General features: G+C 37.0%; 1 protein-coding gene across 5 annotated transcripts in view; it reads left to right on the forward strand.

Moving 5' to 3' along the window:
- Nucleotides 1–27,496, forward strand: part of HOOK3 (hook microtubule tethering protein 3) — an 85,858-nt gene that overhangs the window by 3,294 nt on the left and 55,068 nt on the right. For all 5 annotated transcript variants that reach the window (XM_066568623.1, XM_066568624.1, XM_066568625.1 and 2 more), the window contains exons 2-3: nt 10,687–10,772; nt 19,972–20,044. In XM_066568623.1, the coding sequence (XP_066424720.1) occupies nt 10,687–10,772; nt 19,972–20,044 (159 nt within the window). The remainder of the gene's footprint in view (nt 1–10,686; nt 10,773–19,971; nt 20,045–27,496) is intronic.

Genomic DNA, 27,496 nt, shown 5'->3' on the forward strand with positions numbered 1-27,496 from the left:
CTTTTGTAATAAGTGAGAACTTTCTGAACACTGCATGTCTCCTGTTCCAGCATCCTCCACCTTTTAAGCACTTTGGTTATTTATACTGACCTTTCCCCCTTTTTGGCTGAAAAATTTCCTCAGTACAGTGTATCTCTGTCTTCTGTGTCATGGCCTATCCCCAACTGTAAGGATTTATCTGTAGTAGTATGAAGTGTAGAGACCAACTACAGGTGACCAACTACTGAAACAGATTCCTCAGGACGGCTGCTTGCAAATGCTTGATAGGCACTCTATTCAAAGAGGAGTTACTAGGGGAATCTACTGGGAAGGCTGTTTTTCCTCATCATCCAGTTATATTCTTTTTAGATTACACTATTATGCTGTTCTTGACCCTTGTGCATTTGCGCTTTTAAATAATCTTCTGGTTTCTTGTAGATGCCAAGATTGTAGACTACTTGCTGTGCCTGTTTAAATTGTTTCTCTTCCACTCCTTGGCCACTGACCACAAGGTTGTAGAGTTTCATTTACTTCTGATAATATAATTGCATCAGCCTGTCTTACCTCTTGAAAAAAAATATTTTTTAGGAGAGGTTGATTGTGCTGATGATGACAGGGAATCAAGAAAACTATTCTTTTGAATACAATGTGTTGTTGTTCAGAGGGCAAAACCACTTGAACTTGTCTGCAGTCGTGGAATATGGCTTGAGGAACATGGCAGATCACAGCCCTTGCAACTAATATGAAAGACCAGTCAGCTGAACAACCTTTTTTTTATATTTTATGACCTCTCACTAAGATAGTAAAGAATCTATTGCTTCAGCTTTTAAAGGGATAGTTGTCTATGACTGTAATATTCTGAGTGTAACATTCACCATGTTTGAAGGAGCTGGAGTGTCTAGCACCATTATTAGATAAGAGGGATTTTTTAACATATTGCTGAGAAGTCAGGCAGAAACAGGAATTTCTCTTCAAGATTATATTGAAGAGCAAGTGACAGAAGGCTGATGACATAGGAATATAATAAATAAAGGTAATAGGATATGGTTTGTATTTGTTCCCTGCCATCGTCCCCCCAGTTTTGAAGTCAGTCTGACTAAACAAAGAATCTGGAGGTGCTGGCATCATTCATCATGCATGCATTTTGACACTGTTAGATTTTCATTCTTTGGGGCCTTGTCCTACATTCTGCTTTTTTTCCCGTTTTCTCCTTCCTGTAGAGCTGTTCTGTACAGTGTACATTTACAGTAAGTTCTCTGAAGAAAAAAGACATTTCCATAGGATTTAGTATGTGCTCAATTTCAGCTTCCAATTCTGCCCCCTCATCTTTTGGTGAAGGCTTTTGAGTTGTTGTGTGGAAAAGAAACAGACTTTGCTACTGGGAACTATGAACCTTAGAGAGTGTAAAGGAAACAAGTTTTCTGTTAGCTCGTTAATCTCAAAGTGGGAGGTGTGGAGAGAAATCCGTTTCTGTCTTCTCTGAAATACTTAAACACAGATGTTTCGAAGAGATTAAGTCAAACTGTGAATTTTGCACAACTGTCTGTCTTAATTGTGATATTTTGGGGCTTGTAAACGTTGAGATCATATTCTGTCCTTCTGTTCTTCCTGGACCATTAGAAATCTTTGCTACAATGTGTAGACATTCAAGTTGAGCCTTGGGTTTCTCCTCTCTCCCCTGCTACACAATTGCACTCGCTGCTTTCTCGTTTTGGCTGACTCTTTTGCGTGGTCATTTAGAAAGGTCTTTGCCTAAATTCGGTTTATTAAGTGCCCCAGCTTCAGAACCTAAGTCTGGGGGTTTTAAAATCAATTTAATTTGCAAGTCCTAGTGATTAATTAGAAAAAAACCCCAAACAACAGCGAGGTTATCTGTCACGTGGCAACCAACACTAGCACAAGGCTACATCAGGAATGCATGGTTGAAAGTGAGGGGAAGAGAGTAGTAGTGTCCTTGTGGCTTTTCTTGCCAACAGCCTGGCAGGTCCTGCCATACAGGAAAGGGAGAAGGATTAACTCTTTCTTTAACCACTAGTAGTGGTTTCCTGCACTGCAGAGTATGCTTGTATTGTTTTTCTGTCTGCATTTGCCATACGTGACTTAGACCATTCCCTCGTGTGAATTCCCTAGTACTGCTCATTCAGAGCAGAGAACAAAGAGACAGCATGGAAAGGAGAAGGGTTTCAGTGAAGGGAAAAGCTCTCTAAGGTTAAGGGTGGGGGAGTCCAGCCAGTGCTTTGCTCCTGCCTGTGTCAGGCAGAAGCTTCTGAATGGATACAAAGCTGGAGTTGTGTTTCAGTGGACTAGCTGGGGCCACAAAGGGATGGGATCTTTTCAAAGGGAGCACACAGGAAGTGTTTTTGAAGTGGTACAGGTATTGGAGCAAGTATTGCACAAGAAGATGCATTGTAAATCTGATGATAATGTGCTTTAGCCCTGAGATTTTTTTCCTAGGGCTCTTTCATGCCATTAAGCTGCAAGTTTCTTTGCAAAAGTGTGTCATGCTGTAAGTGTTGTATTGCTTTGTATCCCTTGTGGACTTCCCATGTAAGCTGTCTCTCAAGGTAGCTAAGTTAAAATATTAAACAAGAAATGTGTATTTAACCACATGATTTATGTTTTGGGGACAACAGGTCAGGAAAATGAGCATCTGTAATTTATTCAGTGCAGTTTTGCAAAGTATTAAATGAATTACAACCTTACTACATTTCAGGATTACGTAAGATAAATCTTTGACTGAACTTGTTTGCTATGGCAGCAATGTATCCATAGTTTCACTTCAGTGTAGGACTAAGTAGAAATAAGTGTGTGATTAACTGCAACAGAATTTATGCGTGGGTTTTTTGGTTTGATTTATTTTTGTGTGCTTTTTGTCTGCATGTTTGATTTTGACTTTATGAATTCTACTGCCCCATTTGTGGCTAGAAAAAAAGCCCAGCATGACTTGATCCCTCTGGCAGGGGTAATGATTTAATTTTATGGTCAGTGTCAGAAGATGGCTGCCTGTCACATGGTAGCTACTGCCTTTTTTTACGGAATTTGGTCAGCCTCTGAAAAATCGTATTCTGCACAAAATTCCATGAAGTTCAGGTAATTGTTTGTTGAAATATAAATAAAGAAAAGGAGAAGACTTAAACTAGGCAAGATATCCTAATTTTACAGATTACAGATACATCTGTTACCAGTCCTAGAATCTGTTAAGTCTGAAATTTCTTAACCTGCTGAAAATTTAGTGCCAGCTTTCTCTTAATCCTATCTTTTAGCTGCTAAATCTTTCTTACTCATGTGATCTTGTGAAAGCCTGTGTTTCCCCATGGGTCAGAAAGTTTATGCAGATGGTATTTCAGTAGAACTTAGTGTTCTCGGATTCATCTTCTGTGCTTGTCAGAGAAGAGAGGTATTTCTTTCACCTGTCAATAGAGACTGTTTCACATCTGAATTATAGGTGCAAAGGTTGGAACTATGGGCTTTAAATAGTTGTTCTTCTTCTGTATTTTGCAAGGGGAAGGCTATTTTTTATTATTTGTTGTTTTGGTTTTGTTTATTTATTTTTTGTTCTTTTGTTTGTTGGGTTGATTTGTTCTGGTGGTTTTTTTGGTTTGTTTTCTTATTGTGTTGTAGTTTTTGTGAGTTTTTGTTTGTTTTTGTTTGTTTTTTTTTTCTTTATGTAATGTTAGAAATATGTATAAATTTCTACAGTTTTTCTAGCTAGCCACTAGCCAAGAAGTAAATTGAGTTTTCTTGGCCCTGTGCCCTTACATAAATGCTATATCTTGCTGCCTGATACTTATTTTAGTATGGATCTGTTTGGGCACGTTTGCCTGATGTTGTTCAGATTTTACTAGCTTAGCCATCTTAATTCAGAATAGAAAGATTTTCACTCTTTCGTTCATTGAGCGCTGTTATGCTATTTTTATTGAACACACACTTTTACAGAAAAGTTTCATTATCCTTTGGTGAGACTTCAGGTGTCCCAGTTCTGTGAGCTGGATTACTATCTGGGCTTCTGTGAGTCAGAGTGCTGAAGGCAGAAGATATTCTATTCTGTGTTTAATATGACATCATTGTGTGTTATTTTGTCTCTTCTGGGCAGTAGAGATGGAAAATTTTGTACTTCGATTAGCAAAGGAAGCTACTGGTTCCTGGAAAGCCTACCATTTGTGTTTGGATTGGGTTGGTTTGTTTTTTTTCCAAAAAAGGAAAGAAGATACTTCTAGTCTTAAAAGGCACTTTTGAAGCTTTCTAAAATTCATTGGTGCTTGGTGCAGTGTGAATGTATGTATCCCATAAATGTGGATCCATTGATTTAATGCTTGGCAATTTGGCACTTTATTAGTGGCTTTTATTTTGAAAAGATAAAGCATTGACTGATACATACTACTTTTAAATAAAACGTGATTTAATAGATGAAGGCTTGGAAAGAACTGTTGGTTTATGTTGCTGTTTTAGGCCTTCTTTTATGTATTATATATCTTCATTTTATCTTCATTACAAATGCTGTTTAGAATTCTTTTTCATCAGTTGGCTCATCTGGCTTTCAGCTGAAAGTATGTATTCCTGAAAACAGGAATACATTAATTTTTACCACAGGAGTGGGTAGGTCAGATTGTGTTTTCATTAATGTTTCTGAAGTGGTTAAACCAAAAACCATTCAGACTTGAGACTCTGTTCAATGTATCTTAATAATTTGTCATACTTGAACACGTCAGTTAGCAGCAATTTGATGGCAAGGCCAAGACAGTGCGGTAGTAGCTGGTTTTTGCTCTCATGGCTCTCTGGCTCTCTTATCTCTTAAATCCTTTGGTAAGTAAGCTTTAGTCAAGGTGTGTCTTCTGCTTTCTGCACTGTGTTTCGGCAAAGGAAATATTTAATAACTGAAAAAACATCACTTTGAATAAATACTTTGATTGAGATATTTCATGGCTTTGGCCTATTCAGATATTTGGGTTTAAACACAATATACATAAAATAAGAGGCAAATTAATAAAAAAATAATATTCAAATTCTTCCCTAGAAGAATCCCCACCCTGACCAGTAATGTAAAAATCTTGTCATTTCCTTGTTGGGCTAATTGAGTAGCTAACATTACAGCTGGATCACAAGTAACTTTTGAGATTTTAGTAATGAAAGTCTGACAATCTAAAAATCAGTGGAAACATTCACAAATTCAGATCTTGGAATAAAGCTGCTGCTTGTTAGAGAATCTGTTTCCCCATTGTTTGTTTCACGCAGTCTGCTGTTACCTTGGAAAGCATGAAAAAACAGCTTATGCCATGACCATGCAGGCAGAAGATTGCAGTGTTACGAACTGTGAGGAGAAAAATGGGCAAAGAAATCCTAAAGTTATCCAAAAGGACAAGATATGCTTTTAGGATGAGAATCCATTTCTAATTTGAAAGGACTGTCTCAATACAAGAATTTTACATCTGAGGAAAAACAACTCTGTGTATCAGTTAATTATCTCCCTGTTGTGCGAAGAATTATTCTGGTTTCCTCCAGGCAATGAAGCTGAGTAAATGTTGTTTTAGTGAGATTCTTGCAGATCTTGTGGGTAATACAGGATTAATGTGCAAGGACAGAAGTGTCACCTTATTCGTCTCTGCCAATGCGCTCATTGCATCCTGCACAGCCACTTCTCCCTGTCTTGTCTCTGTGATTTGTTTCTTCTGTGCTGGCATGGCATTGTTCTCGACTCTGCATAGCAACCACCTGTAAGCTTGCATGGTCAGTTCCACAGATATAGTGAAATAGTGGATGAATAATTCTAAATTGGTGGTGCCATGGCTAAATCCTTTTTGGGAATTAAGGATCATGCAACTCATTCCCCCACTGATTCCCCTGTGGAAGAAGAAGAATGGAAAAGAAAAGGTAAACCTTGCAGGTTGACGTGAGAAAAATTTAATCATTTAAACAAAACAACACAACAACAGCAATAATAATAGGCTAGACATAACATAAGTATAGAATAGTACCAATAATTAATATAACATAGTACTAAATATGCTAATAACAACAACAACAGTAATAATAATTGTTAATAATAGTTGTAATGCTAAGGAGAGGGAAAGAGAGTGGCAAAACCTGACAGAAACAAGCAGGTTGGTCAGAATCTGTGGACCTGTGCTCAGTTTGTCCCCCACCAGTGACTGGGGAGTGCTTTGCTTGGATAAATTGGAAACTGGGTGTTACTGTTTGTTGTGCTCGCACTTAAGGTAACCAGTCACACAGAGTTTTATCTGCTAAGAACCACTAATAACAATTTCAGGTACTGTTCCAAAAGAATATTTGAGAGGTTTGTTATGTAACTCTATCATTAATAGAAACCAAGCCGTGTATATAATCACTGTGCAAAGAGCAAGTCTTTCATTATCCCTTAATCTTGAGAAGGAAAAGGTCATTGAGAATTTTTTTGTCTTTGAGGTGGAATTGGTTTGCTTTGTTTGGTTTCTTACTCTTTTTCTCATCAAGTTTCATGGGATGCTGGATTCCCCATTACATTTTTATCCTGGTTTTCACCTAATGTCTATGACAACTGAGTGTTTGTCCAGTTCACTGACCTTCATATCAAAAGTATTTTCATAAAATACATTTTTGCATCCTATCCCTAGCAGCTAACAAATCCTAACTAGTCATATATGTAACCAGGAATTCTTAACTCAAATTTTCTAAGATATTGTCTTCCTGAAGCAATTATTCAGTCTCCAGTGATAACCTCCTTTGCATTGTAACAGTAACCCATTAATTCTTATTCTAAGGTTTTTATAAAATTTGACTCTCTGTGTCCATGTAGATCAGAGATCTGGATTAATATTCAGTAAAATTAAAGAACCCTTTTTGCTCATTGAAGGATAGTTGATGGAAGGTATGAAGGCCTGTTAGACCTAGTGATTAAGTCAAGTGCTGAGGTTTTTCACTTTACCCCTTTCTTTTCCTCAGAGTCTTATGTGGTAGGATCATAGTATAGTTTGTGTTGTAAGGGACCTTTAAATGTCAGGTAGTCCAACCTTCCCCCGGCTTTGAGCAGGAATGTCTTCAACTAGATCAGGTTGTGCAGAGCCTAGCCCAGCCTTACTGGGGATAGGGCATCTACCACTTCTCTGATCCAGTGTTTCACCACCCTCATCATAGAATAATTCTTCCTTATCTACTCTGAATCTATGATTTTTCAACTTAAAACAGTTACTGCTTTTCTGGTTGCTACAGGGCCTATTTAAAAGTATGCCCCCATCTTCCCTTAAAGTACTGAAAGGCCACAGTGAGGTTTCACTGAAGCCTTCTCTTCTCCAGGCTGAACAACCCCAACTCTCCCAGCCTTTCATCATAGGAAGAAAGTCCTGCTCAGCACCTGCTCAAACTTGTCTGTGTCTTCCTTGTACGAAGGACCCTAGAGCTCGCTGTAGTACTAAGAGTCATGAGAGATCTAGTCTACTCTCTCTAGGGAGAGAGTAGTAGAGAGTCTCATGAGAGAATAGTAGAGGGGAGAAATCACCTTTAACCTGCTGACTATGCATATTTTTGACTAATGTTCAGCCTCACCCACCAACACCCCCAAATCCTTCTTGGCAGGGCTGCTCTCAATCTGTTCTTCCCCCAGCCTGTGTTGGTAGGGGAGGTTGCCCCAGCTCAGATGCAGCACTTGGCCTTGATCTTTATGAGATTCATGTGTGCCCACAGACATGACATACAGGCTCTGTACAGCAGTTCAAGAAATGGGGAAATAGCCCCAGTAATCATAACAGCAAACAGAAATTATTTTTCAGTGTTGTGGAAGTAACGATGAGAACTGCTTTGCAAGCACTGAAGAAGTAGGAGCAGAGGAGCAGTTGGTGCAGGAAGGGAGAGTAGTCTTCCAGGAGGAGATACATCTCAATGCACAGGAAAAGCACTGTTTTAACAGCTGTTACTGAATAGCTGTTTACTGTTTACTGAGGCACACACACAAAAATTTGCTTGTCTCAATAGCTGGATCTCTGTGTCTTGCCACATTCTTATCATTTTCCACATTCTTATAATCTTCTCCCTTCTATGCCTTACTTAAGTTTAGCATATTGTAGAACTGGCAATGGTATAGGAGTTTGACTTTGATGTAAATTTGAAAAGCTATTTTGTGTAAAGTTTCTTGAAGAAAATTTGTAACTTTCATATCTCTGAAGGATATGAAAAGCCTATAGTTCTTTATTTTTAAGATTTGTGTAAATGTTTTGCAGTATAAATTTGGCACAATTGAAATATGAAAACAAAATTTATAATTTTTTACACTAAAACTAAATATAAAAAATATATAAACTAAATGTAAAATTAAATTTCATTTATTATGAAATTTAAATGTGTATACAGATAAAATACCCACTAGTTTCTTTCTTTTCTTTGATGTCTAACTATGAGAAACATTATTTTCCTCAATGGCAATTTTGCATGTGTGTCTATGGCAGGAAGAAAGAGTTCAGATAGGTTAACTGAACCTTAACAATACTTTAGACCTTTCTTCTATGTAAAGTGTTAGGGAAGTATGATGATAAAATTATACACAAAATAACAGAGAATGTGCATCCTTTTCCTCTGTGTTTTGGAAATAGACTTGCTTATCTTTCTTTGACTTGCTCATCTTTCAGTGTAGTGGTATCATTTACATACACTTTTATTTAGTCAAGGAAGTGTTTTGTATATCAAGTTACAAAATAAATCTAAAACACTCTGGTTAATTTGCACTCTGTAAACTGTAATTATGTTGCTGTTGCTTATTTGAAAAGAACATTTAACCTTGTCTACTTCTGGAAAACTGTAACAGTAGTAGTTCTTAAGGGATTTTTTGATTTGGGTCTTGTGCAGCAAAATTATTTCAATTTTCATTATTTAAATGTATAATACACAAAATTAGAAGAAAGGTTTTCATTGTCTGTGCTTGATAATTTTATCTTTTTAGCATCTTAAACTTCTTCAAGCATAAGTATCCACAATGTTTTTGCAGATCTTATTGTTGTAGCTGTAAACTATTAATATTGTTAAATATTTTGCTGACTTGGGGACTCAGAGTTGTCTCTGTATTTCTTCAACATTGTTGCCACAAATCAGAAACTACTGGTAAATTCAGTTTTCTGGCAAAATAGTAATTCAGTGTTGTATCCTGTTAGGTTGTGCTTTCATGCGTGGGTTTTTTTCCTCACCCACCCACTCTGATTTTCATCTAGTGTCCTGACAACCTATGATGGCTTCTTGATTTCTGGAGAGGCAGCTGTGGGGTTTTTTCAGGTAGTTCAGACCATGCTGTAAGAAAATCTGAATCAGAAGTGCAGAAGTCACTCTTGTCTGTCTTATATGCCACTCAGTAATTTATTCATGTGCTTTTGGAACATGGACATCATTCATTATTACTGACTGGTCAGAGTTGACCAGGAAACATGCTCTGAGAGCTCAATTTTTGACTCTTCATGGATATAATGGCTTTTATTTTCCTACTTGAGTGTTAGTTTTTTTTCTCCAGAATACAGGGAAAAAAGGAAAATTCATCTAGGTGCCTGTACTCCAAATTAATGTTAAATGGCATTGCTAGAATGTCTACATTACTAATTGTACCTTACAGTGGCCTAGAGTCCTTATACCAAAGGTATAATGATATACTATTCCAAAGGTATAAGGAGAATCTGGCTGTTGTGCACTTGACTTTCTGAGAGCCTTCTCAGAGGAAGACCTCCAAAATTTCCCACTGAAACATGAATTGTCTTTTATTGTAATACACACATATAAAGGGTATTTATTGAGAAATGTCTAACAACTATTACTCTTCCAAATGCTGCTAAAGCATGAATGGTTGCACATTATGTTCAGAAAAAAATGATTGATGTATCTAACATTTATGTACTCTGAAACTGCGAGCGCTTTTGTAGACTGCTTTATCCCTTGTGTGTATGAAAAAATTTGCTTTCTACAAATAAGCCCAAATTTCCTGTAGGAGGAGGATAGTAGCAGAGAGCACTAGACAGATACCCTCCAAATAATACCATAAAAATTGTTGCGAACTCATCCACATCATTTAAAAATAATGTCATTTTAAAGTAAATTATCAAGTAACTTAAACCAGTTAAAAAGCTTGCCCTGAAGTGGACTGATTCTTCTCATCAAGAGAGCAAGGAAGAAAAGAGCTTTGTGCGGACTGTGGTGCATGTCACTGTGTTAGTACATTAGCATGAAATATTCAGAATTCTAGTAGTGTATAGACCAATCATGGTTTAGCAATATTGTGTTCTTCTCTTCCATCTGATAGTAGGGATTAATCAAGTTTGGAATATGTATGTCAATCTACATTTCATCTTCTCATTGTGGGGAGCTGATGAGTGTTCTGTGAGATCACTGTTCCTTCTAAAAATTGAGTTTATTTTGTTGATTGAGAGCGTGTACTTGAATATATACACAAGATTATATGGAAGTACTTGAATGCACTGATGACTTTCAGTAAGTAGAAAATGCAGTAGAAAGTTTGCCTTTTGGAGAATGTAATACTGGTTTTTGTAGCAGTTTATTGAGAAAACAGGGATAAGAAAACAAGATGTTTGTGTCTTTGACTATTAAATATAAAGCTTTTTAAACCGAACATGTATGCTAAAAATGTGGAGTTTATTATTTTTGCTATTTGGTAGTATTTTTTTTCAAACCTTTGAAAATTCCTTTACATTGAGGGAAATAAGAATAACTTTTTCCTTTCTCACATAGATCCAAACATTTAATGTTGAGGCACCATGCCAGACCGTGGAAGATTTAACGAGTGGGGTTGTGATGGCCCAGGTTCTTCAGAAAATGTAAGTAATTGTTTATTTAATGAATTAAATACATAGGGTTTTTTTTATCTGTACATTTTTGTGTTTTTACATGAGTTTTACCTTGGCTGGTATTCCCTAAGGATGTGGCTTAGTCAGTACGTTTAAGTGGAACATGACTAATGATTTTTTCCTCTGTAGTTTACAGATAACTATCTTAAATGAAAAAAAAACAATTGTTTTAGAGAAGAGTTCATTCAAGTGTGAACTTACTGGAAAGTAACCTGAATTAAAACTAGACATACAGGTTCACACTTTAAATTGAAATCAGTGCAAGGTAAGGTAATTGGCCCTGATTGTTGTTTGAAACTATAGTCAGTAGTGTTAGAAGTAGTTTAATGCAATAAAGCTTCAGTGATGAACTGAATGGAACTGTCAATTTAGTTTTTTGCAGTTGGAAGTATTTTTCAGTTTGTTTTCACTACCCCTTGTCTGTTAACCAGACACCATTGAGATTATGTGAGGGTATAAAGAAGAATAAGCCATCGGGTTATTTATACACAGGATTGATAAGATCTTACTGAGCCTTTTCTTCTTGTGGCTAAACAAACACAGCTCACTCAATCTCACCTCATTTGACAGGAACTACAGTCTGTTAAATCATCTTAATTGCCCTTTGCTGAACTTACGTGTATGTCCAGGTGTCTCTCTTACTGAGGAGGCCTGGATGCAGCAGCTCAGACACGGTTTTAACAGATCTGAGCAGTACCTCCCTTGGCCTGCCAGCAGCAGTCTTCCCAACACAGCCCAGGTTTTTGTTTGCTTTCTCTGCTGCAAGGACACATTGCTGGAGTGTGTTCCACTTGGTTTCTGCCTGGTTTCTTGTCTGCAAAGCTGTTTTCCAACCAGCTTACCCTCCCTATATACTGGTGAATAGGGTTTGTTTGCATTTAACTTTTCTGAAATGTGTAAGGTTACTCTCAGCTTGTTTTTCCGGCTTGTCAAATTTCTCCTATATGGCAATGCAACTATCAGGTGTGTCAAACATGCCTTCCATTTTTATATTATATGAAAAATTGCTCTCTGTCTCATCATCTAGGTCCCTAAAGACATTTAATACTCTTAACCCCTTGGATATGCTGCTAGTGAATCCAGATGGATTTCATGCTTCTGAAACCTTTGAGCCTAGCATTTCAGCCATTTTCCAGCCCATCTTTCTCTCCAGTTACCCCTGTAATGCTTCATCAGTTCTTATATGAAGATGTCATCCTGATCAGGCAGTCTATAGCAGGAATCTGTAACAGTGTCACTCATGTTGATCTGCTTAGTCATTCTGACTAGTAATCTCTCAGCTGGCTCAAATCCGTCCTAAGGCAGGGCTCATGCGTTCCCTTTGGTCTGTCACAGAAAGGGCATCTTTCTGTCACTGCCTTCTTAGCTTGTTCTTCCTAAGGAGCCTGTATATGTTCATGTCAGCAACCTTGGCATGTGAGCTATCCTACCATGACTTCATGATCCCAGTGCATCTGTGACCTTGCAACTACATACAGAACTCTGTTTCTTCCTATTTGTTCTCCATGCTGCCTGCATTAGTGCACAAGCACTCCACATATGCATCCAGTTGTAGCCGTGATATTTTCTGAAAAATCCCTTTGCTAGGATTTTTCTCCTGAGAAGCTGAGAGGCCTCAGGAACAAAACAAAACAATAATTATCTGCTGCTGTGGAATGCAACAGGTGGATTTTTGATTGGTCTTATGTGGTTGTTTCTAATTAATGGCCAGTCACAGTCCAGCTGTATCAGACTCTCTGGTCAGACACAGGATTTTGTTATCATTCCATTCTCTGCTTTCTTTGCTAGCCTTCTGATGAAATCCTTCCTTCTATTCTTTTAGTATAGTTTTAATATAATATGTATCATAAAATAATTAATCAAGCCTTCTGAAACATGGAGTCAGATCCTCATCTCTTCCCTCTTCCTGAGACCCCTGTTAACAACACCACATCCAGTCTTTCTGATTCCCAAGAATGAAGCTTTTTTCAGAGTGTTCTTCTTTAGGCCTTTGTATATTTATGTGCATATGCTTGAGGTGATCCCGCTTTACCCATACCTGTTTTGTTGACTATGAGGTGTCTTTTGTTCATATCATTCCTCACCCCTAGTTCTTCAGCAGAGTTCACTACTTTGTAACTTAATATTCACTTTTTTTTTGTATAAAACTGTTCTTACCACCTTGACCAGCCTGTTCGTGAAGATGCATCTGTCCACCATAGCCTGGTGGATCCCATCTCTTCCAAGCAGTCCTTATTCTCAAAAGGGTTTAATAGTTATCAAAACTAAAACTTTATTGCCAACACTGTATCACAGCTGGTTGTTGACTTGCAGGGTTTGTCTGCTGCTCAAACCTCCACCTCACTAACTGTTGCAACAGGGGAGAACACCACTTGAGCCTTGACCATACCTTCCAAAGCTGCATAATCACGTTTGGTACTTTGCAGGTTTCCCTTCCTGTACAGCTCATGCCCAGGTGTAAGAGCTGAAGAAATAATAATGTGAGGACTGGACAAGCTTCAGTAGTCTTTCAACAATGCCCGGAATTGAAACCCTGAGCAAGCAACAGCCTTTCTTGATATCAGTCAGAAGATGAGGGTCCTCCATCCTGTTCGAGTGTTTAGCACTTCTTGTGCTGCTGTGTGGCTCAGGTTTACTGAACACAGCTGATTTGTTTGACAGACAAACAAATCAGTCTCTTCAGACTCAAACTGAGTCTCTTCTTTAGTTGCAGATTCTCAGGAGCAGGAGCCTTCCTCCTAGTGAGAGAAGGAACTGCCAGTTCACAGGAAGAACGAGAGGGGAAAAGGGAAATCTCAATGTAGTCAAATATTTCAAAGCAAGACTTTTTAGCATGTGGTTCTGAGATACTGTTTTCAGCTGATGAACTGAAGTTTAAAAATAAATATACAATACAAATATCGCATTTCTGTAGCATGATTTTAAAATATGTAAAGATCCCCTAGACAATTTATCATTCTTTCTTTATGTCCTATATAATAATTTGAACATGCCAAAATTAGTATTCAACTATCGTACTTTATGGTAGTTGTGCTTCAGGTTTAACATTTTGCATACTTATGTAACGAACAGACATATTCTTATCCTGAAATTTAGCAACAGTATTGCTAAATCTTGACTGCATTCCTGTTGAGATAAACTTCGAAGAGCAGCAGCAATCTGATCTTGGATTGTACAACAGGAACGATAACATGAACAATCTTTGAGAGAAAATACTGCTTTTTTTGTTTTTTTCTTAAAAACATAATAAACAGAAGGTAAGTAGTATAAGATAAGAGGTGTAACAGAAGATTAGTGTAATGGATTTTTGAAGTAGAAACCAGGGATTGTAGAATAGCCAAATATTTTCTCTTTCTCTGGACATGATAGTGGAATATAGGTCAAATATAGGGATCAGCATTTTTGTAGCTGACTAGAAAGCTGATCAGGAGCATGTTGACAAAGCCGTTTTAAATATTCTTTCTTGAAAACTATCAATACTAGCAGTGAAATCTTCCTGTTGGTCCTTTGAATAAAGACAACAGGAAGACTACTTCACTGGGAGTTAGGGCATGTTCAACAATGTGAAGCAAGTCTAGAGCAGGCTTTTTTTGCCTTTTTATATTAGTAACACAGGTTCCCCCTCTGCCCCAAGAAAGATAGTAATATAGAATACAATTTTTGCAGGAAGACAGCTGTATGCTTAAGGTTACTTGGAAAAGTCATGCAGTGATGTTAAATAGCAAGGAGCAAGCCTGAAAGCATCAGGTCACTGCAAACATATCATCTGCAGTGAAAACCTGAATAGTTGTATTTGACATGAAAATCTCTCCAAAAGTTAATCTTCAAAGGAAAATTGTGTTGTTTTGACTGCAGACACAACTTAAATGCCATTACTCTTATTCTATTGAGAAGGATAAACTACTATTTTTGTAATTTTCCAAGGAAAAAGGAAAAACAGGTGTTTCTTAGTCTAGGTGCTTCCTGTTAAAGGTTCTTTTTAAGTGTGTGTTCTTTGAGCCTTTACCTGATTAGGTAAAGGTAGGGAGGGGAATGTTCTGGCAACTTTGTGTGAATCAGGATTTTACTATAGTAAATTAATTAATGTTTTAAAATATTAAAGAGCAAATTAATATATCCAGAAAAGAAGAGCATTGATGAAAATTTAAAGGTGTTGGAGTGGACTAGTGTTCTGGATATATTTCCAGATAGGGGAGTGAGGATAGTATTTCTTCCAAAAAACTGAAAGGTTTAATAGTGAATTCTATTATTTCTATTTTTTTTCCTTACATCTGCCTTCTTAGGAAAAGTCCACTGGTACTTATGAGGGTGGGAGATAGTAGGTCATGATGAGGAGCAGTTTTTAAGAGATCACTGGCTTAGGGAATTAGTTGTTTTAGACATACATAAAATTTGCACAAAACAGAACTGTAGGATTTAGTCAGAAAAAGGAAGAAAAGAGGAAAGAGAAGAGGAAGAACATTGCTTGCTCATCAGCTGATAAAAGCCGGCTGTGCCTTGTACCAAGTGGAGGGGGCTGACAGTTTCTTCTATGGTTCTTAATTTTTCATACAGCATCCTCAATATTTTTTACACTCACAGTAGCAGCCCATTTGTAGGTGAGTGCCAGACATCACAACGAATGCAGCAGAATTTTATTTAACAAAACTGCTGGAATAAGCTGTGAGAAGAAGAGGTTACAGAGGAAATTACTGACACCTCCAGAAGGTTTTTGCTATTGATGTAGTGTGCGATAGCAAATACCAGAACTGTGCTCTATGTAACCAAGCATGAAAATTTTGCTTGCAGTCTCAGCTGTTAAAAAACTAGTGTTGTTAAATTCCTGAAGGACATTTTCTTCCTTTATATCATTAAAACTTTATGTTTGACTTTCAGCTTAAAATACCATTGAATGTAATTCTCTAGTGCTAACTGTATTATCTTGGAGGAAGAAACTCAGCCTATGTTTTAGTTTAACTTTTGTGTATTGTTCTGTAGGATTCATTGTTTCTATTTAGATGTGGTAATCCCTCTGACTAGCATTGATGTGAAATACAGTAAGAAGAAATGCCTGTATACTTTCAGTGTTGATGATTATTTTAAAGAATCTTGTACTGCAGGAGTAAAGAGTGGAAGCAAACGAAAATGTTTGATTTTTTTATGAGTAGACTGTTGGCCTAAAGTTGTGTCGCTTGTGCTGGTACAAGTGCCATAGCTTGCTTCTGAATCACATCCTTTTTTTTTTTTGTGTAGCTTGCAATGATTTTACTTATGTTTTCACTGTCCACTGATATCCCTAGAATAGCAGGATTTCCAGTTTTAAAATTTTCCTTTCATCCCACTCTGGAGACTTTAGTGCCAGGTGTCCCTCTTGTTTTGATTCTTTCTTCCTCTGTCATACTGGCCTTGGTAGATGTAAGAATTTGTATGTATTTTCTTCTGTCATCTGTGCATCGCGCCTCTCTGAATGAATTATTCATTTGTTCTATTATACATTGCAACACGATGTATGCATTTTGACACATGCAAAACACAAAAGCCATGCTTTTGTATATCACTGGGGGAGGGAAATTTTTTGTAAACACATTTTTTGATGCAGCTTACTGTACCACTGTTATAATGAGTAATAATCATGAGTTATACTACATGCTCTGTGGGTTGGTTTTCTTTAGAAGAGTATTTCTGTCTCTTGGCATCTGTGATGGAGAGACATGATTGCTTAAATAAAGGAAAATTTACATACAAAATAAGATGGAGATGGTATAAATGAGCACTGCTGAAAACATCACATGAAGTGATAGAGCATTAGCAACAGCATAAGTATCTTCTGCTCTGAAGAAAAGTCCCAGTTATCTGCAGTACTACTGAGATAGTAGGCAGCAATCAACTGATACACAAATACTTTTATAATCCTGAAAGTTAGCCAGTTTGGGTCTAGGCTCAGGAACTTAGTGAATTCAAAATACTTAGTTCATGTATGAGTCGTCTCATGGCAATGAAGATGCTCCAGTTAATTTTTTGATAGTATAGCTGCTCACTTCTCAGCCCCACGTTTTTGTATTTGCTTAGGTAGTGCTTTTTCAAACACTGTAAGAAGAATGCTGTTGCTGCCAAATGAAATGGCCTAAGATGACCTGAATTTGATTGAATTATGGTTCCCAGAAATATAGCAAAAAGAGGCTTTTTTGCAGCAAGGGCTGTGAATGATCTAACATTCTGGAAGCCCCTTTTTAAAAGTATGTTTAGAAGTTACTGTGGAGAAGTTATTTCAGGTTTGATTTCCAACAGTTTGTTATATAGAGAGAGCATGGCAGTTGTTACTAGCAATGAACTTCAGTGAGACTTTTGAAGAGAAAGAAAATTATAATGGTGATGAGGTTGAGGAAAGGATGATCATTCTAGATTTGATTGGTGTTGATACCCCATCTTTTGCTTCTCTGCTTATTGTGCTCCTGTCAAAGTGTTTTTGCAGTGTGCTATTAATTATTGTGTAAGCTGTATGAAGCTTCTCTAAAAAGAACTGTTGGTGCTACTTTGACCATTGTTACATGATATTGATTTCAACTGGATTGCTTATCAGCTGCTGGACCCTTGGATGCTTCCATGAGGTTTGTATACATACAAAATGAAAAAACAAATGGATCTGTGGAAGAGGACTACCACACTGAGTTTAGATGTATTTCTCAGGGACCTTCCTTAAGTATGTCTGATGACGTATATCAGGGTTTAGGTAGCCTATGACTTTCATCAGAACTGTAAAAGACAATTGCTGGTCCCTGTGTTCCTTTTATTAGAGTAGTAGCTGAGGAAAGCTGCTTAGTTTCTGCTGAATTTCAGGCTTTCAGAGTGAAGTAAGATGGACCTAACTGAAGTCTTGTTAGCGTTCCTCAGCTGATTCCCTTACTGGTGCTGTTATTGTTCAAAACTGGATGTGCAATATCAGCTACCCAGTCAGTCCAAATATAATTTTGCTTATGGGATGTTGTTTATACCTGCTCATGTTGTTTCCTAGAACCATGAAAATGGTAGGTTAAGGATTGATATATTTATGACACCACAGCCTTGAAGCAGCTAAAGATGTTAGTGGCCAAGTGCAACCCTTAAAATGATAAGATTCCTTAAGGAATCGCTGTTGGGTTTTTTTGATGAGGAAGCATAGGTCATACCTGCTTTATCTCTCAGCTGCATAAATATTTTATAATTGTGAGTCTCTTGTTAAGCTAGCTTATTTGTGTATCAGCAATTCTCAGAAGACCATTTGACAGTCATTGGGGTATTTTTGAACCCCACACCTAAAATGGATTTGAACTGTCATTCTAATCATTAGTGTCCAGATGATTTTGTTGTGATTGAGCAGAAATTAGGCAAATGAAGGCTTTTTAATTAAGGCTTTTTGTAAGGAGAGCTATTTGTTTCATGTAAAAGCTGAATGTAAACTTTTTTCATGTGTCAGAGATATTACATGTACTTGAATCAATATCATTCTTAAGTTTACCTGTCTTCTTGTGACAGAGAGGCCATTTGAAAGCTATTTGAAAACATATATTTCAAAACCAGTGATAGTCTGGATAAGACATTACTTTTTCTATTTTGCAATTTAAGATTCTGTCATCTGTGCTAGAACTGTACTGTTTTTGAATGGAAGTAATTTGGAGTCATCAACTTAACTAGTAATTAAAGCTGTTCTTCCAGATATATGTTTGCAGGTGCCATGACAAGGAAATGAAATATGCTGTAATCTTCACCAGAGTCTGTAACAAAGTGTGAAAAAATAGCAATGAAAATGTGTCAGTAGAGAAACATTGCTATTTGTGGTCTTCCTCCATTGCTGTGTATTGTGGTTGCAGTACAGCTTGCAGACCTTGTTGCGTTGTGAAGACACTGTGGAGAAGATGGAACACAGCATGTACTGTGCATCAGATGCAAAGTGTGGCTGCAAAGTTTGTGCTCTAATAAAAGTTCTGATGTAGTTGCTGGTTTACAGTATATATGAAATGGATGTTATATGACTCTCCAGGCATATTCAGAGTTCTCTTGAAATTTTGCCAAAAGATCTCATGGCGCCTTGCCCTTCAAAAAAAGGTCTCAGTCCACAACACTTCTATGTGTAGAAGGTGCAGCAGTAAATCTAATAGTAATCAGTGGCAAATGCAGCAGTCCAGAAAACAGAGTACTTCACCTGAAACTGTAACACAAACTCTTAAGAGCATTTTGCTAACAATAGAAAGGTGTTTTTTTCATTCTGGCTGTATTGACTTCATATGTTGGATGAAATAGAAAAATAGAAACCTTTCCTTATGTTTTCCTACTCCTTTAAAACCAGTTATATATAGTACATTATTTCTCCTTAATTCTGTTAATAGCATTTTCAAAATTCTCTGTGATAAAGGGAGAATTTGAATTGAGCAGTAGAAAATGTTAGCTTTTTAGATGATCTTTGAGTTTGGTAGCAGAAGATAGAGTGTCAGGAGGTGTCTTGAAGAAGCAGCTTGTAGAAGATGCTTTGAGAAAAATGAATAGAAAGAACTTATGCATAGAAATAGTTCTCTGTTCTTTTTCTTAATTGCCTTGTCAAAAGTGCAGAGAATAGAAAAGCTTCTAAGGAAGGGTGTTCACAAAAAGATTTGTGTAGGGTTACTGTGAAAAGAGGATTTAAAAAACCAATAGTGTTTGGTAGATGAAATAGTGAAGTATCTTCTTAGGCATAAAAACTTCAGTGACTCTTTGTAGCTCTTCTCACTCTATCAAGACTGCATGTGTATTGTTCAGTTTCAGGTTTTTATTTTAGCAGCTGAATAGTTGTAAGCAGTGTGCAATGGTAGGGATCCATAATGTGTGGAAAAAGAATAATTTTTAATAATTTTAAGAAATGCAAGTAAATATTGCTGCAACACCAGACAAGAAATTAAGAGGTAGGACTTATGGAGGGAAAATGCATTCAAAATACAAAGATGCTTCCTCAAAAGCATAAGCTCCTCATGGCACACAGATGAACCTGTGCTGTCAACAGGGTGAAAGTTCTTGGAAAAGTAAGTAGTACCAGGATTCTGAACTACTATATTGAGGCCATGTGTCAGATGCAAGAGGTAGTCATTTAAATTAACTCAAACCTGAGATGGGAGCCTAATGATGAATGTATACTCAAAATTTCTATAATGTGTTTTTAATAAATGCACTTTTTATTTTTCAGAGATCCAGCTTATTTTGATGAAAATTGGCTGAACAGAATCAAAACAGAAGTGGGAGATAATTGGAGGCTAAAGGTATTTGACTTACTTTGCTTGTCTGTGAATCTGTATTTCAGTACTTAATACAATATTGTGTCTAAATATTCTCACATTTCTGGATTAGGATCTTGCTTTATAGATAGCATTTTGAATTTTAGACCATTTTAATTACACTTCCTTTTTTTAATATTGTATTATCCTGCACAGTTTTAGCAAAGACGTTTTGAATTTGTGAACAGGTTTTTATGATTTAAAAGGAAAATATTCAAGTAAATGTTATACACTAATTACCTCTTGTTTTTCAAATATTGAATGAGAGATTTTTTTTTAATGTACAGTGTGAAAGCGGCTTTTAAAAAAGCAGCTTTTTTGAGAAGCAACTGCATAAAAATAGGAACATAAAAAGCAATATATTTAAAGAAAAATGGCAACATGTTGCTTCCTTTTACTTTGTCAGCTCTGCAGAGCTACTGAGTTTTAAGGGAGGAAGTCATGTTTTTTCTGTGTTTCTACTCAGCATGACTTTTAATCACAGTCTCTTTGCTGGGTTGTTTGTATCACTTGGCATTCTAGCACTTCTCTGCAAACCTGAAGGAAACGGAATTTGCAAGAACTATGAATGAGGAATATTTTGCTTTAGAATCTGAAGAACACAGTCTCACATGCAGATGTTAGTGTAGTTTTTGACTGGTTTTCTTCAGCGAATGATCAATGTGCTTTTTTAAATTTCCATTTTCAGCCTGACTGATTTGGGGGAAGAAAAATAGTTAAGAATTTACTGTTAGTTTTTGTTTTCTGTAAAACCATTTTGTTCCAGCCACCAAAACTCATTCTGAGCATCTGGGGAAGGACTAAAACTGTGAAATGCTTTAGTACTTCCAGGCTTCTCTACATCACTTCCTGAATTGCAGGGACACTCAGAGACAGAATGCTGCCTGAGACAAAGATGGAGCACACCACTGCTGTTTATGTCTTGACTTGGCCAGGAAACATGTATCAGCATAGTTTCTGCTGTCTGACCAGCTGTGTGAAGTCTGGAATGTTTTAGAGTGTTTTGTCTACTAAGGCTGCCAGCAAAAAGTGAGGGTACATTGATGAGGCTATATTGAGTGACTGCTGAATAAGAGACATCATCCCTAAAAAACATTTAGGACTCCTTTGGCATCTGCTGAATGTAGAGCACTTAATATAAATTAACTTCTCAAAAAATTGTATGGAATTGCAAGCGAACAGCTGGATACAAGGTCTTACTTTTCTGAAAAATATTTTTTGGGTTTTTCCCCAAAGGAATATTGAAATCTTGGCTGTTAAATGTGGAGGATAACAAACTGAGAACTGTTGGTTATAGTAGCATTTCAGCTGATTGAATGTGGAGCAGCAGCTTCTATAACTATCATTTGGAGTTTGAAGAATAAATATTTTATTTTTATGTCTTGCACTAATTTGGCAGATGTAAAAGCTTAGCAGGTGTGAAAAAGAAAAAAAAACCTGAGCAATCTAGTAACTTCCTTATGTGACTTAGGTTGGCAAAGCATCAGGTCAAATTTCAGTTTCTTGCTGATGTCATTCCATCTTGTTTTTCAAGTGTCCATGTAAAGAAGAACTAAAGACTGATTTTTTTGTTTTGTTTAAGAAATACATATAATTCAGCTTTTTGTATACATTTTTATAGACCACTTCCCTTTTCATGAAGATTCTAAAAGGCACATGTGTGATACTTTAACTCTTGTTTTTTAATCTGGAAGTAATCTTATACCTTGCCAACTGTTCTTTATATGTGAGTAAACATTATTAGTAGTCTAGTTTTCCAAATGTCTATCATCCAGTCCTTCATTTAAAGTCTGGCTTGTAGGAACACTTCAATCTGTGCATTTCTATTAATAGAATTGTTCAGCTTGGAAAAGACTTTAAGATCAAGTTAACTCTACCAGGTCCACACTAAACCGTGTGCTAAGCTCCACATTTACACTTCTTTTAAATGCCTTCAGGGATAGTAACTCAGCTACTTCCCTGGGCAACCTTTTCCAATGCTTGACAATGCCTTTGGTGAAGAAATTTTTCATAATACCCAATTTTAACTCCCCATGGGCCATTTCCTCTTGTCCTGTCACTTCCTTACTGGGAGAAGAGACTGACCCCCACCTCACTAGAACCTTCTTTTAGAAATATATCCATTACTGGATTTAAGATGTGGGCATTATAGTTGCATGACTCTAGAATATAGCTTTCCCTTTGTACTTTAAGAAGTGCCATGAGAAGTGATAATTGAATTATCTCATGTGTTGTGGTAATGAGCTACATTATTTTCTTGTTGCTAAACATGGTCGCTCATTGTCTCTGATGCTATCAGAACCATCTGGTGTAACAGTCACCACTTGTACAAACTCTTGGTATCGTGAACCACGTAAAGGAGCTGGTCTAGTAGGGGAAATACAGAAAGACAATATAAATGTAATGTGTAGGAAGTTTGTGAAACAGTGGGAGCTGGTAGAGATTAGTGTAGGTCTTGTACAGCCTGCCTAACCACTGTTCATGGAAGTACTCAGAAAATGATAGAATCACAGAGTTGTTAAGTTTGGGAAACACCTTTAAGATTGAGTCCAGCTATCAATCTGGCACCACCACTGTGTTCACCGCAACCCATTATGTCACCAAGTGTCATATCTGCACATTTTTTTAACACTTCCATTGGCAATGACTCTATTATTTTGCTAGGCAGTCTGTTCCAATGTTGTACAACACTTTCTGTGAAAATCTTTTACCTAACATTTACCTAAAACTTATCTGATGCCACTTCAGACAGTTTCTTCTTGTCCTGTTACTTGTTACCTGAGAACAAGGGAGAAGGTAATTAATGATGTGATTGTTAATTTTGAATTGTGTGTTGTCCTCTTTGGAGAAGAAACAAGAACATAAGGCTGAGATTTTTTTTGGGAGGGGGCAGGAGGGAGATGCATGGGTTTGGTTAGTTTGGTTTTTTTAGTGTTTTGCTTTCTGATAACTGCAGTGTTTTTGCTGTTGCTATACCATTTAAACAAAACCACAGGGATGTTTTTAAATTCTTGGTTACAGGGCAAGTTGCCAGACTTGAGAAATTGAGCAGTGCATGGGAGGGAAAAAGGGAAATGCTAAAACTTGGGGAGCTTACAAAATAGAAACCATTCAGCAAGCATTATGGTTCTTAGAGTTAACCATATCTTTGTCTACTGTATTTAATAGAGAAATGTTATTTCTTCAGAGTTAAAATTTCATGCTCATAGCATACATCAATATACACAGTAGTTTGTGTTTTCCCTTGGGCAACAAAAAGATTTTTCACTGCTGTCTTTGCAATTTTATGCTGGTTTACAAACATAAAAAAGCAAAGCCATTAACTATTTCCTCATGTACAATGAACACTTCTATGTAGTTCAGATTTAAATTGTGTACAACATAGTATTTCATGGCTGAGGAAGATGACATCTGGAACATAAAACCTATACGGAAAATGAAAAGCAGCTTAGAAAATAATTTGATTGCCAAAATTTTTCAGGGATAAAATTCCCTAATCAAGAAAAAAATTACTGATTTATTCATGTACATCAGTTTTGGGCAATTACAGAATAAACTGTTGGCTATTTGAGGGATGGCATAAAAGTCCCCCTTTCCCTCCTATCCTTTTTCATTCAGTGTGGAAAGCTTAGGAAGGAAAGGAAACACATTGTTCAGCTTGATTTTCTTCTGAACTTTTCATTTTGGCATTCAGACAGCATCAATTTGAAGTACAGTTTTATTAGTGTTTATAGTAGCAAGCTGTGTTAGTCTTGTGAACCTTCACTACCTAGTCTTTCTCTGGGTTACACCTCTCATCAGTGATGAGAGACATTGCTGCAAAAAGCAGTTTAACTCAAAAACCATATGCCTGTGAGAGGGGTACAAACAGTGAATGCAGGTGCTCCCTCTCCTTCTTGGTGTGTGCACACACACAGCCCCACGTGCCCCCTGCCCACCTACTTACCCCCCACCCCACCTGTTAACTGCAAATGGATAAAAATGTACCATAATGAGATATCCAAAGCTTATTGGTTAAGAATTCCCAAACCACTTGAAAGTGTGTGCTAGCAACATTTCCAGAGGTTGTTCAAGATTTGAAATTAAAAAAAGAAAAGCCAATTTACACAGAGCCTCCAGCACAAACAGGGTTTCAGTCATACATGTGATATAAGGGTAATGCAAAAGTGGAGACTGGCTGCCATAATGTTGGGGAAAAAACAGGAAGTTAGATAACCCATGCTCTCTTTTTGTCAACAATCACAAGCTTAAGGGCATTTTCTATTGCCCACATCACTACCTTTCCCTTTGTTACTCAACTATGTTAGTAAAGAGAGAAATCTAGACAGACTGCTCTTATAAACCTGAGATGGGAAACAGTAAGCAAGTTGTAATTAATAAAAGATTTTATATGACAAGTGAGAATAAAAGAAAAACAGGAGAAAAACCAAGCGACCATTAAGTCTTATGGTGTTGGCAGATCACATGATCTCTGCTTTCATACCAGTCAGTTTATTAAGTTAATTCTGTGTCATAATGGTCAGTGTCATACTGAGCACATGTGGTGCTATACTAAGCCAAGCTGGCTGCTAGCAGGGAGGGTAATGATATTTTAACGTAGGGAACACCCACACAGATCTGGTGTGGGTATTAGTGAAATTTAGGTGTTCAAAAGACTGAGAATATTGAGGTTTCATCAATATTCTCAGATGGTAAAGAGATGGAAAATGGATAGAGGTTTGTCTAGAAATACTTATTGATCCATCTATTGTGAATTAGATGCAACAGATTTCTGAGGTGAAACAAAGCAACAAATTTCTAGGTGAAATAAAGCATAGTTGTCACTTTTTTTACCCCTGTAAACTTCACATCTTTTCCAGCAGAAGTATGGCTGCAGGGAATGAATGTTAAAGGTGTTGGGAGGGTAGCATGTATATTTTTATGGAAAAGCAAGAACTCAGGTTGCTGATGCAAGCAAATAGGCTTCCCATGTGGTCATGGGCTGACATCTGAACAATGGTTTAATACTTTATAGTCATAATCTGTATTGGCAATTCTGCCTGTTGTGGTCTGACATTATGTAATTTAATGGTCATTGTTAACTACAGTTAGGTTTTCCTATGTGCTTAAGAAAGTGAAAAGTAATTCTGAACAACTGTCACTTCTGTGACTTAGAATTCTGATTTAATTGGTTTTCTTTTAACACTTTCTTAGGCTATTGTTGGTTTTCATTTAGCTGCTTGAGGTCTTTGTTTCATGTGCTTGGACATCATAAATGTTGCTGGAACTACTCAGTTCAATTTCCAAGTACAAAATATTAGTGGTAGTTTCCCTGTGATGATCCTCTCTCTGCCAGGGGCAGTAAAACCATCTAAGTTTATTGACTGCAAGCAAGTTAGAAAAAAAATTGAGAGCTGTCTGAGTAATACTGAAGATCATGGTTAAGTCAGTCTTAGTCTTAAAAGAAGTCTATAAAGAAGCTGCTTTAACCTTACAATTGTCTGATTGTGTGCCAAATACAAAGATGGTACAGTTAATTCTTAAAAGCAAGCTACCCTGGTACTGTTGATTTACAGTGGGGTGAAATAGGATGGCAAAGATTTCTTTTTCAGTTTATGTGCTGTTCTCTTGTTTCAAGGATTCTGCCCTATAAGCTCTTTTTCATGATGAATTTTGATCAATATTGACTTTGTTTCAGTATCTCAACTCCAAGCACTATGAAAGTTACATAGAGGAAGGTGGCTCTTTGTGTTTAAGGAATTTTAATTCAAAAATGCTTACAAGGAGAGGGGGAAAGAAGTATTTCACAGGTTTCCATTTGGTTTCTCAATTTTTTGGGATTATGTTCAAGTTCAAGGTTCCTCACAAATGTTCTCATCGGTAAACTGGACTTAAATTCTGCAACATGGCCCTTGTGTTTCCGTGGCTCTTTCTGCAGCAGACTCAGGTAAATTATAAACCAGAAGATTTTAGTTAATCAAGTTTGAAAATAATATTCCAATCAATGCAGTATTCTTTGTGATTATTTGATATAAAAGTAAAATTTCTTAATTTCTTTAAATTCTTAAATCTGTTGCAGACTTCAGTTATGATTATGCATTGCCTTTGAGTGGTGGTCTTGGTTGCTGACACCTAGGAAATAGTTGCAGCTCTTACAGAACCATGTTGTGTGTAATAGTACAGGAAAAGTATGTGCTTTGGTGTAGAAGGTATAAACTGCCTGTTATGCCATTTTGGGAGTGACAATAAATGTTCTCATATACATGCTATAATGTAGCATCTCCAGTTCTTGTTCTAGGTTGTCAAGGTATTTGATGTGTCACTTTTCAGGTCCAAATGAGTTTTTGTTTCTTGTATGACTTAAAATTCAGTGATTATTCAGACAGAATGTTCCTATATCTTAATAAGGAATCAACTTCTGGCACTTCTTTCCAAAAGAGAGTAGATTAATAGGAGTCAGGTAGTCAGATTATTATCATTTTGGTTTTCTTGGCAAAAATCTTCTAGTGTGTGTATCCTGTTTCTTTTTTGAGTCTGGAATTTACTTTCATCACCTCATTTTGTTTGTAGACCATATTGAAGTGTTGTGTTTGTCCCTGAATTTCAGTATCATGTTTCTTAACCGCCGTCAGGTCGTTTGAAAGGTAAATAATTTCTGTCAGTGGACAGAGTCTCCTAACTGGATATTTCTGGAATGCAGTCAAGAACATAAAATTTATGGTGGGCTTCAAAGGCAATAAAACTTGAGAGGTTTTGCTCTCCCTTCATTGCAGTTCCACAGTTTGCTGCTGTGACTGCTGCTGTCAGTGAGAGAACTTTGTGAATCCTGTTTATATCAGTTTTAGTCTTTGCAGATTCTGTTTAAACTTCAGTCATACAATCATTGAGGTTGGTAAAGATCCTTAAGATCACAGAATCCAACCATAAACTGCCAAGTCCACCAATAAGTAATGTCCCAGTGTACCACATCTACACAGCTCTTTGCACACCACAAGGATGGTGACTCAGTCATGTCCTGGGTAGCCTGTTACAATGCTTGATAACCCTTTCTGATAAAGAGATGTTTCCTGATACTCTTCCTGGCAAACAACACTTCCTGGCAAAACTTGAAGCCTTTTCCTCTTGTCCCGTCTCTTGTTACTTGGGAGAAGAGGCTGACCCCCACCTGGCTACAGCCTCCTTTCAGGGAGTTGTATAGAGTAATAAGGTCACCCCTGAGCCTCCTTTTCTCCAAGCTAAACAACCCTAGCTCCCTCAGCCTCTTCTCTGTCCCTGGAAACAGTGTGCTGCTTCTATTATCCAAATTTCCTAAATACTTGAACAGTAATTTTTGATAGTCTCTAGCAGTTACTTTCAGCAAAGATTCCTTATTTTTTCTCTGAATTTCAGCTGACCCACGGGCATTTTTATAATTTTAAATACACTGTTTCCAGAGACTTGATGCAAATGGATTTTTGC

Source organism: Molothrus aeneus, chromosome Z (assembly GCF_037042795.1).
Source record: "Molothrus aeneus isolate 106 chromosome Z, BPBGC_Maene_1.0, whole genome shotgun sequence".
Taxonomy (NCBI): Eukaryota; Metazoa; Chordata; class Aves; order Passeriformes; family Icteridae; genus Molothrus; species Molothrus aeneus.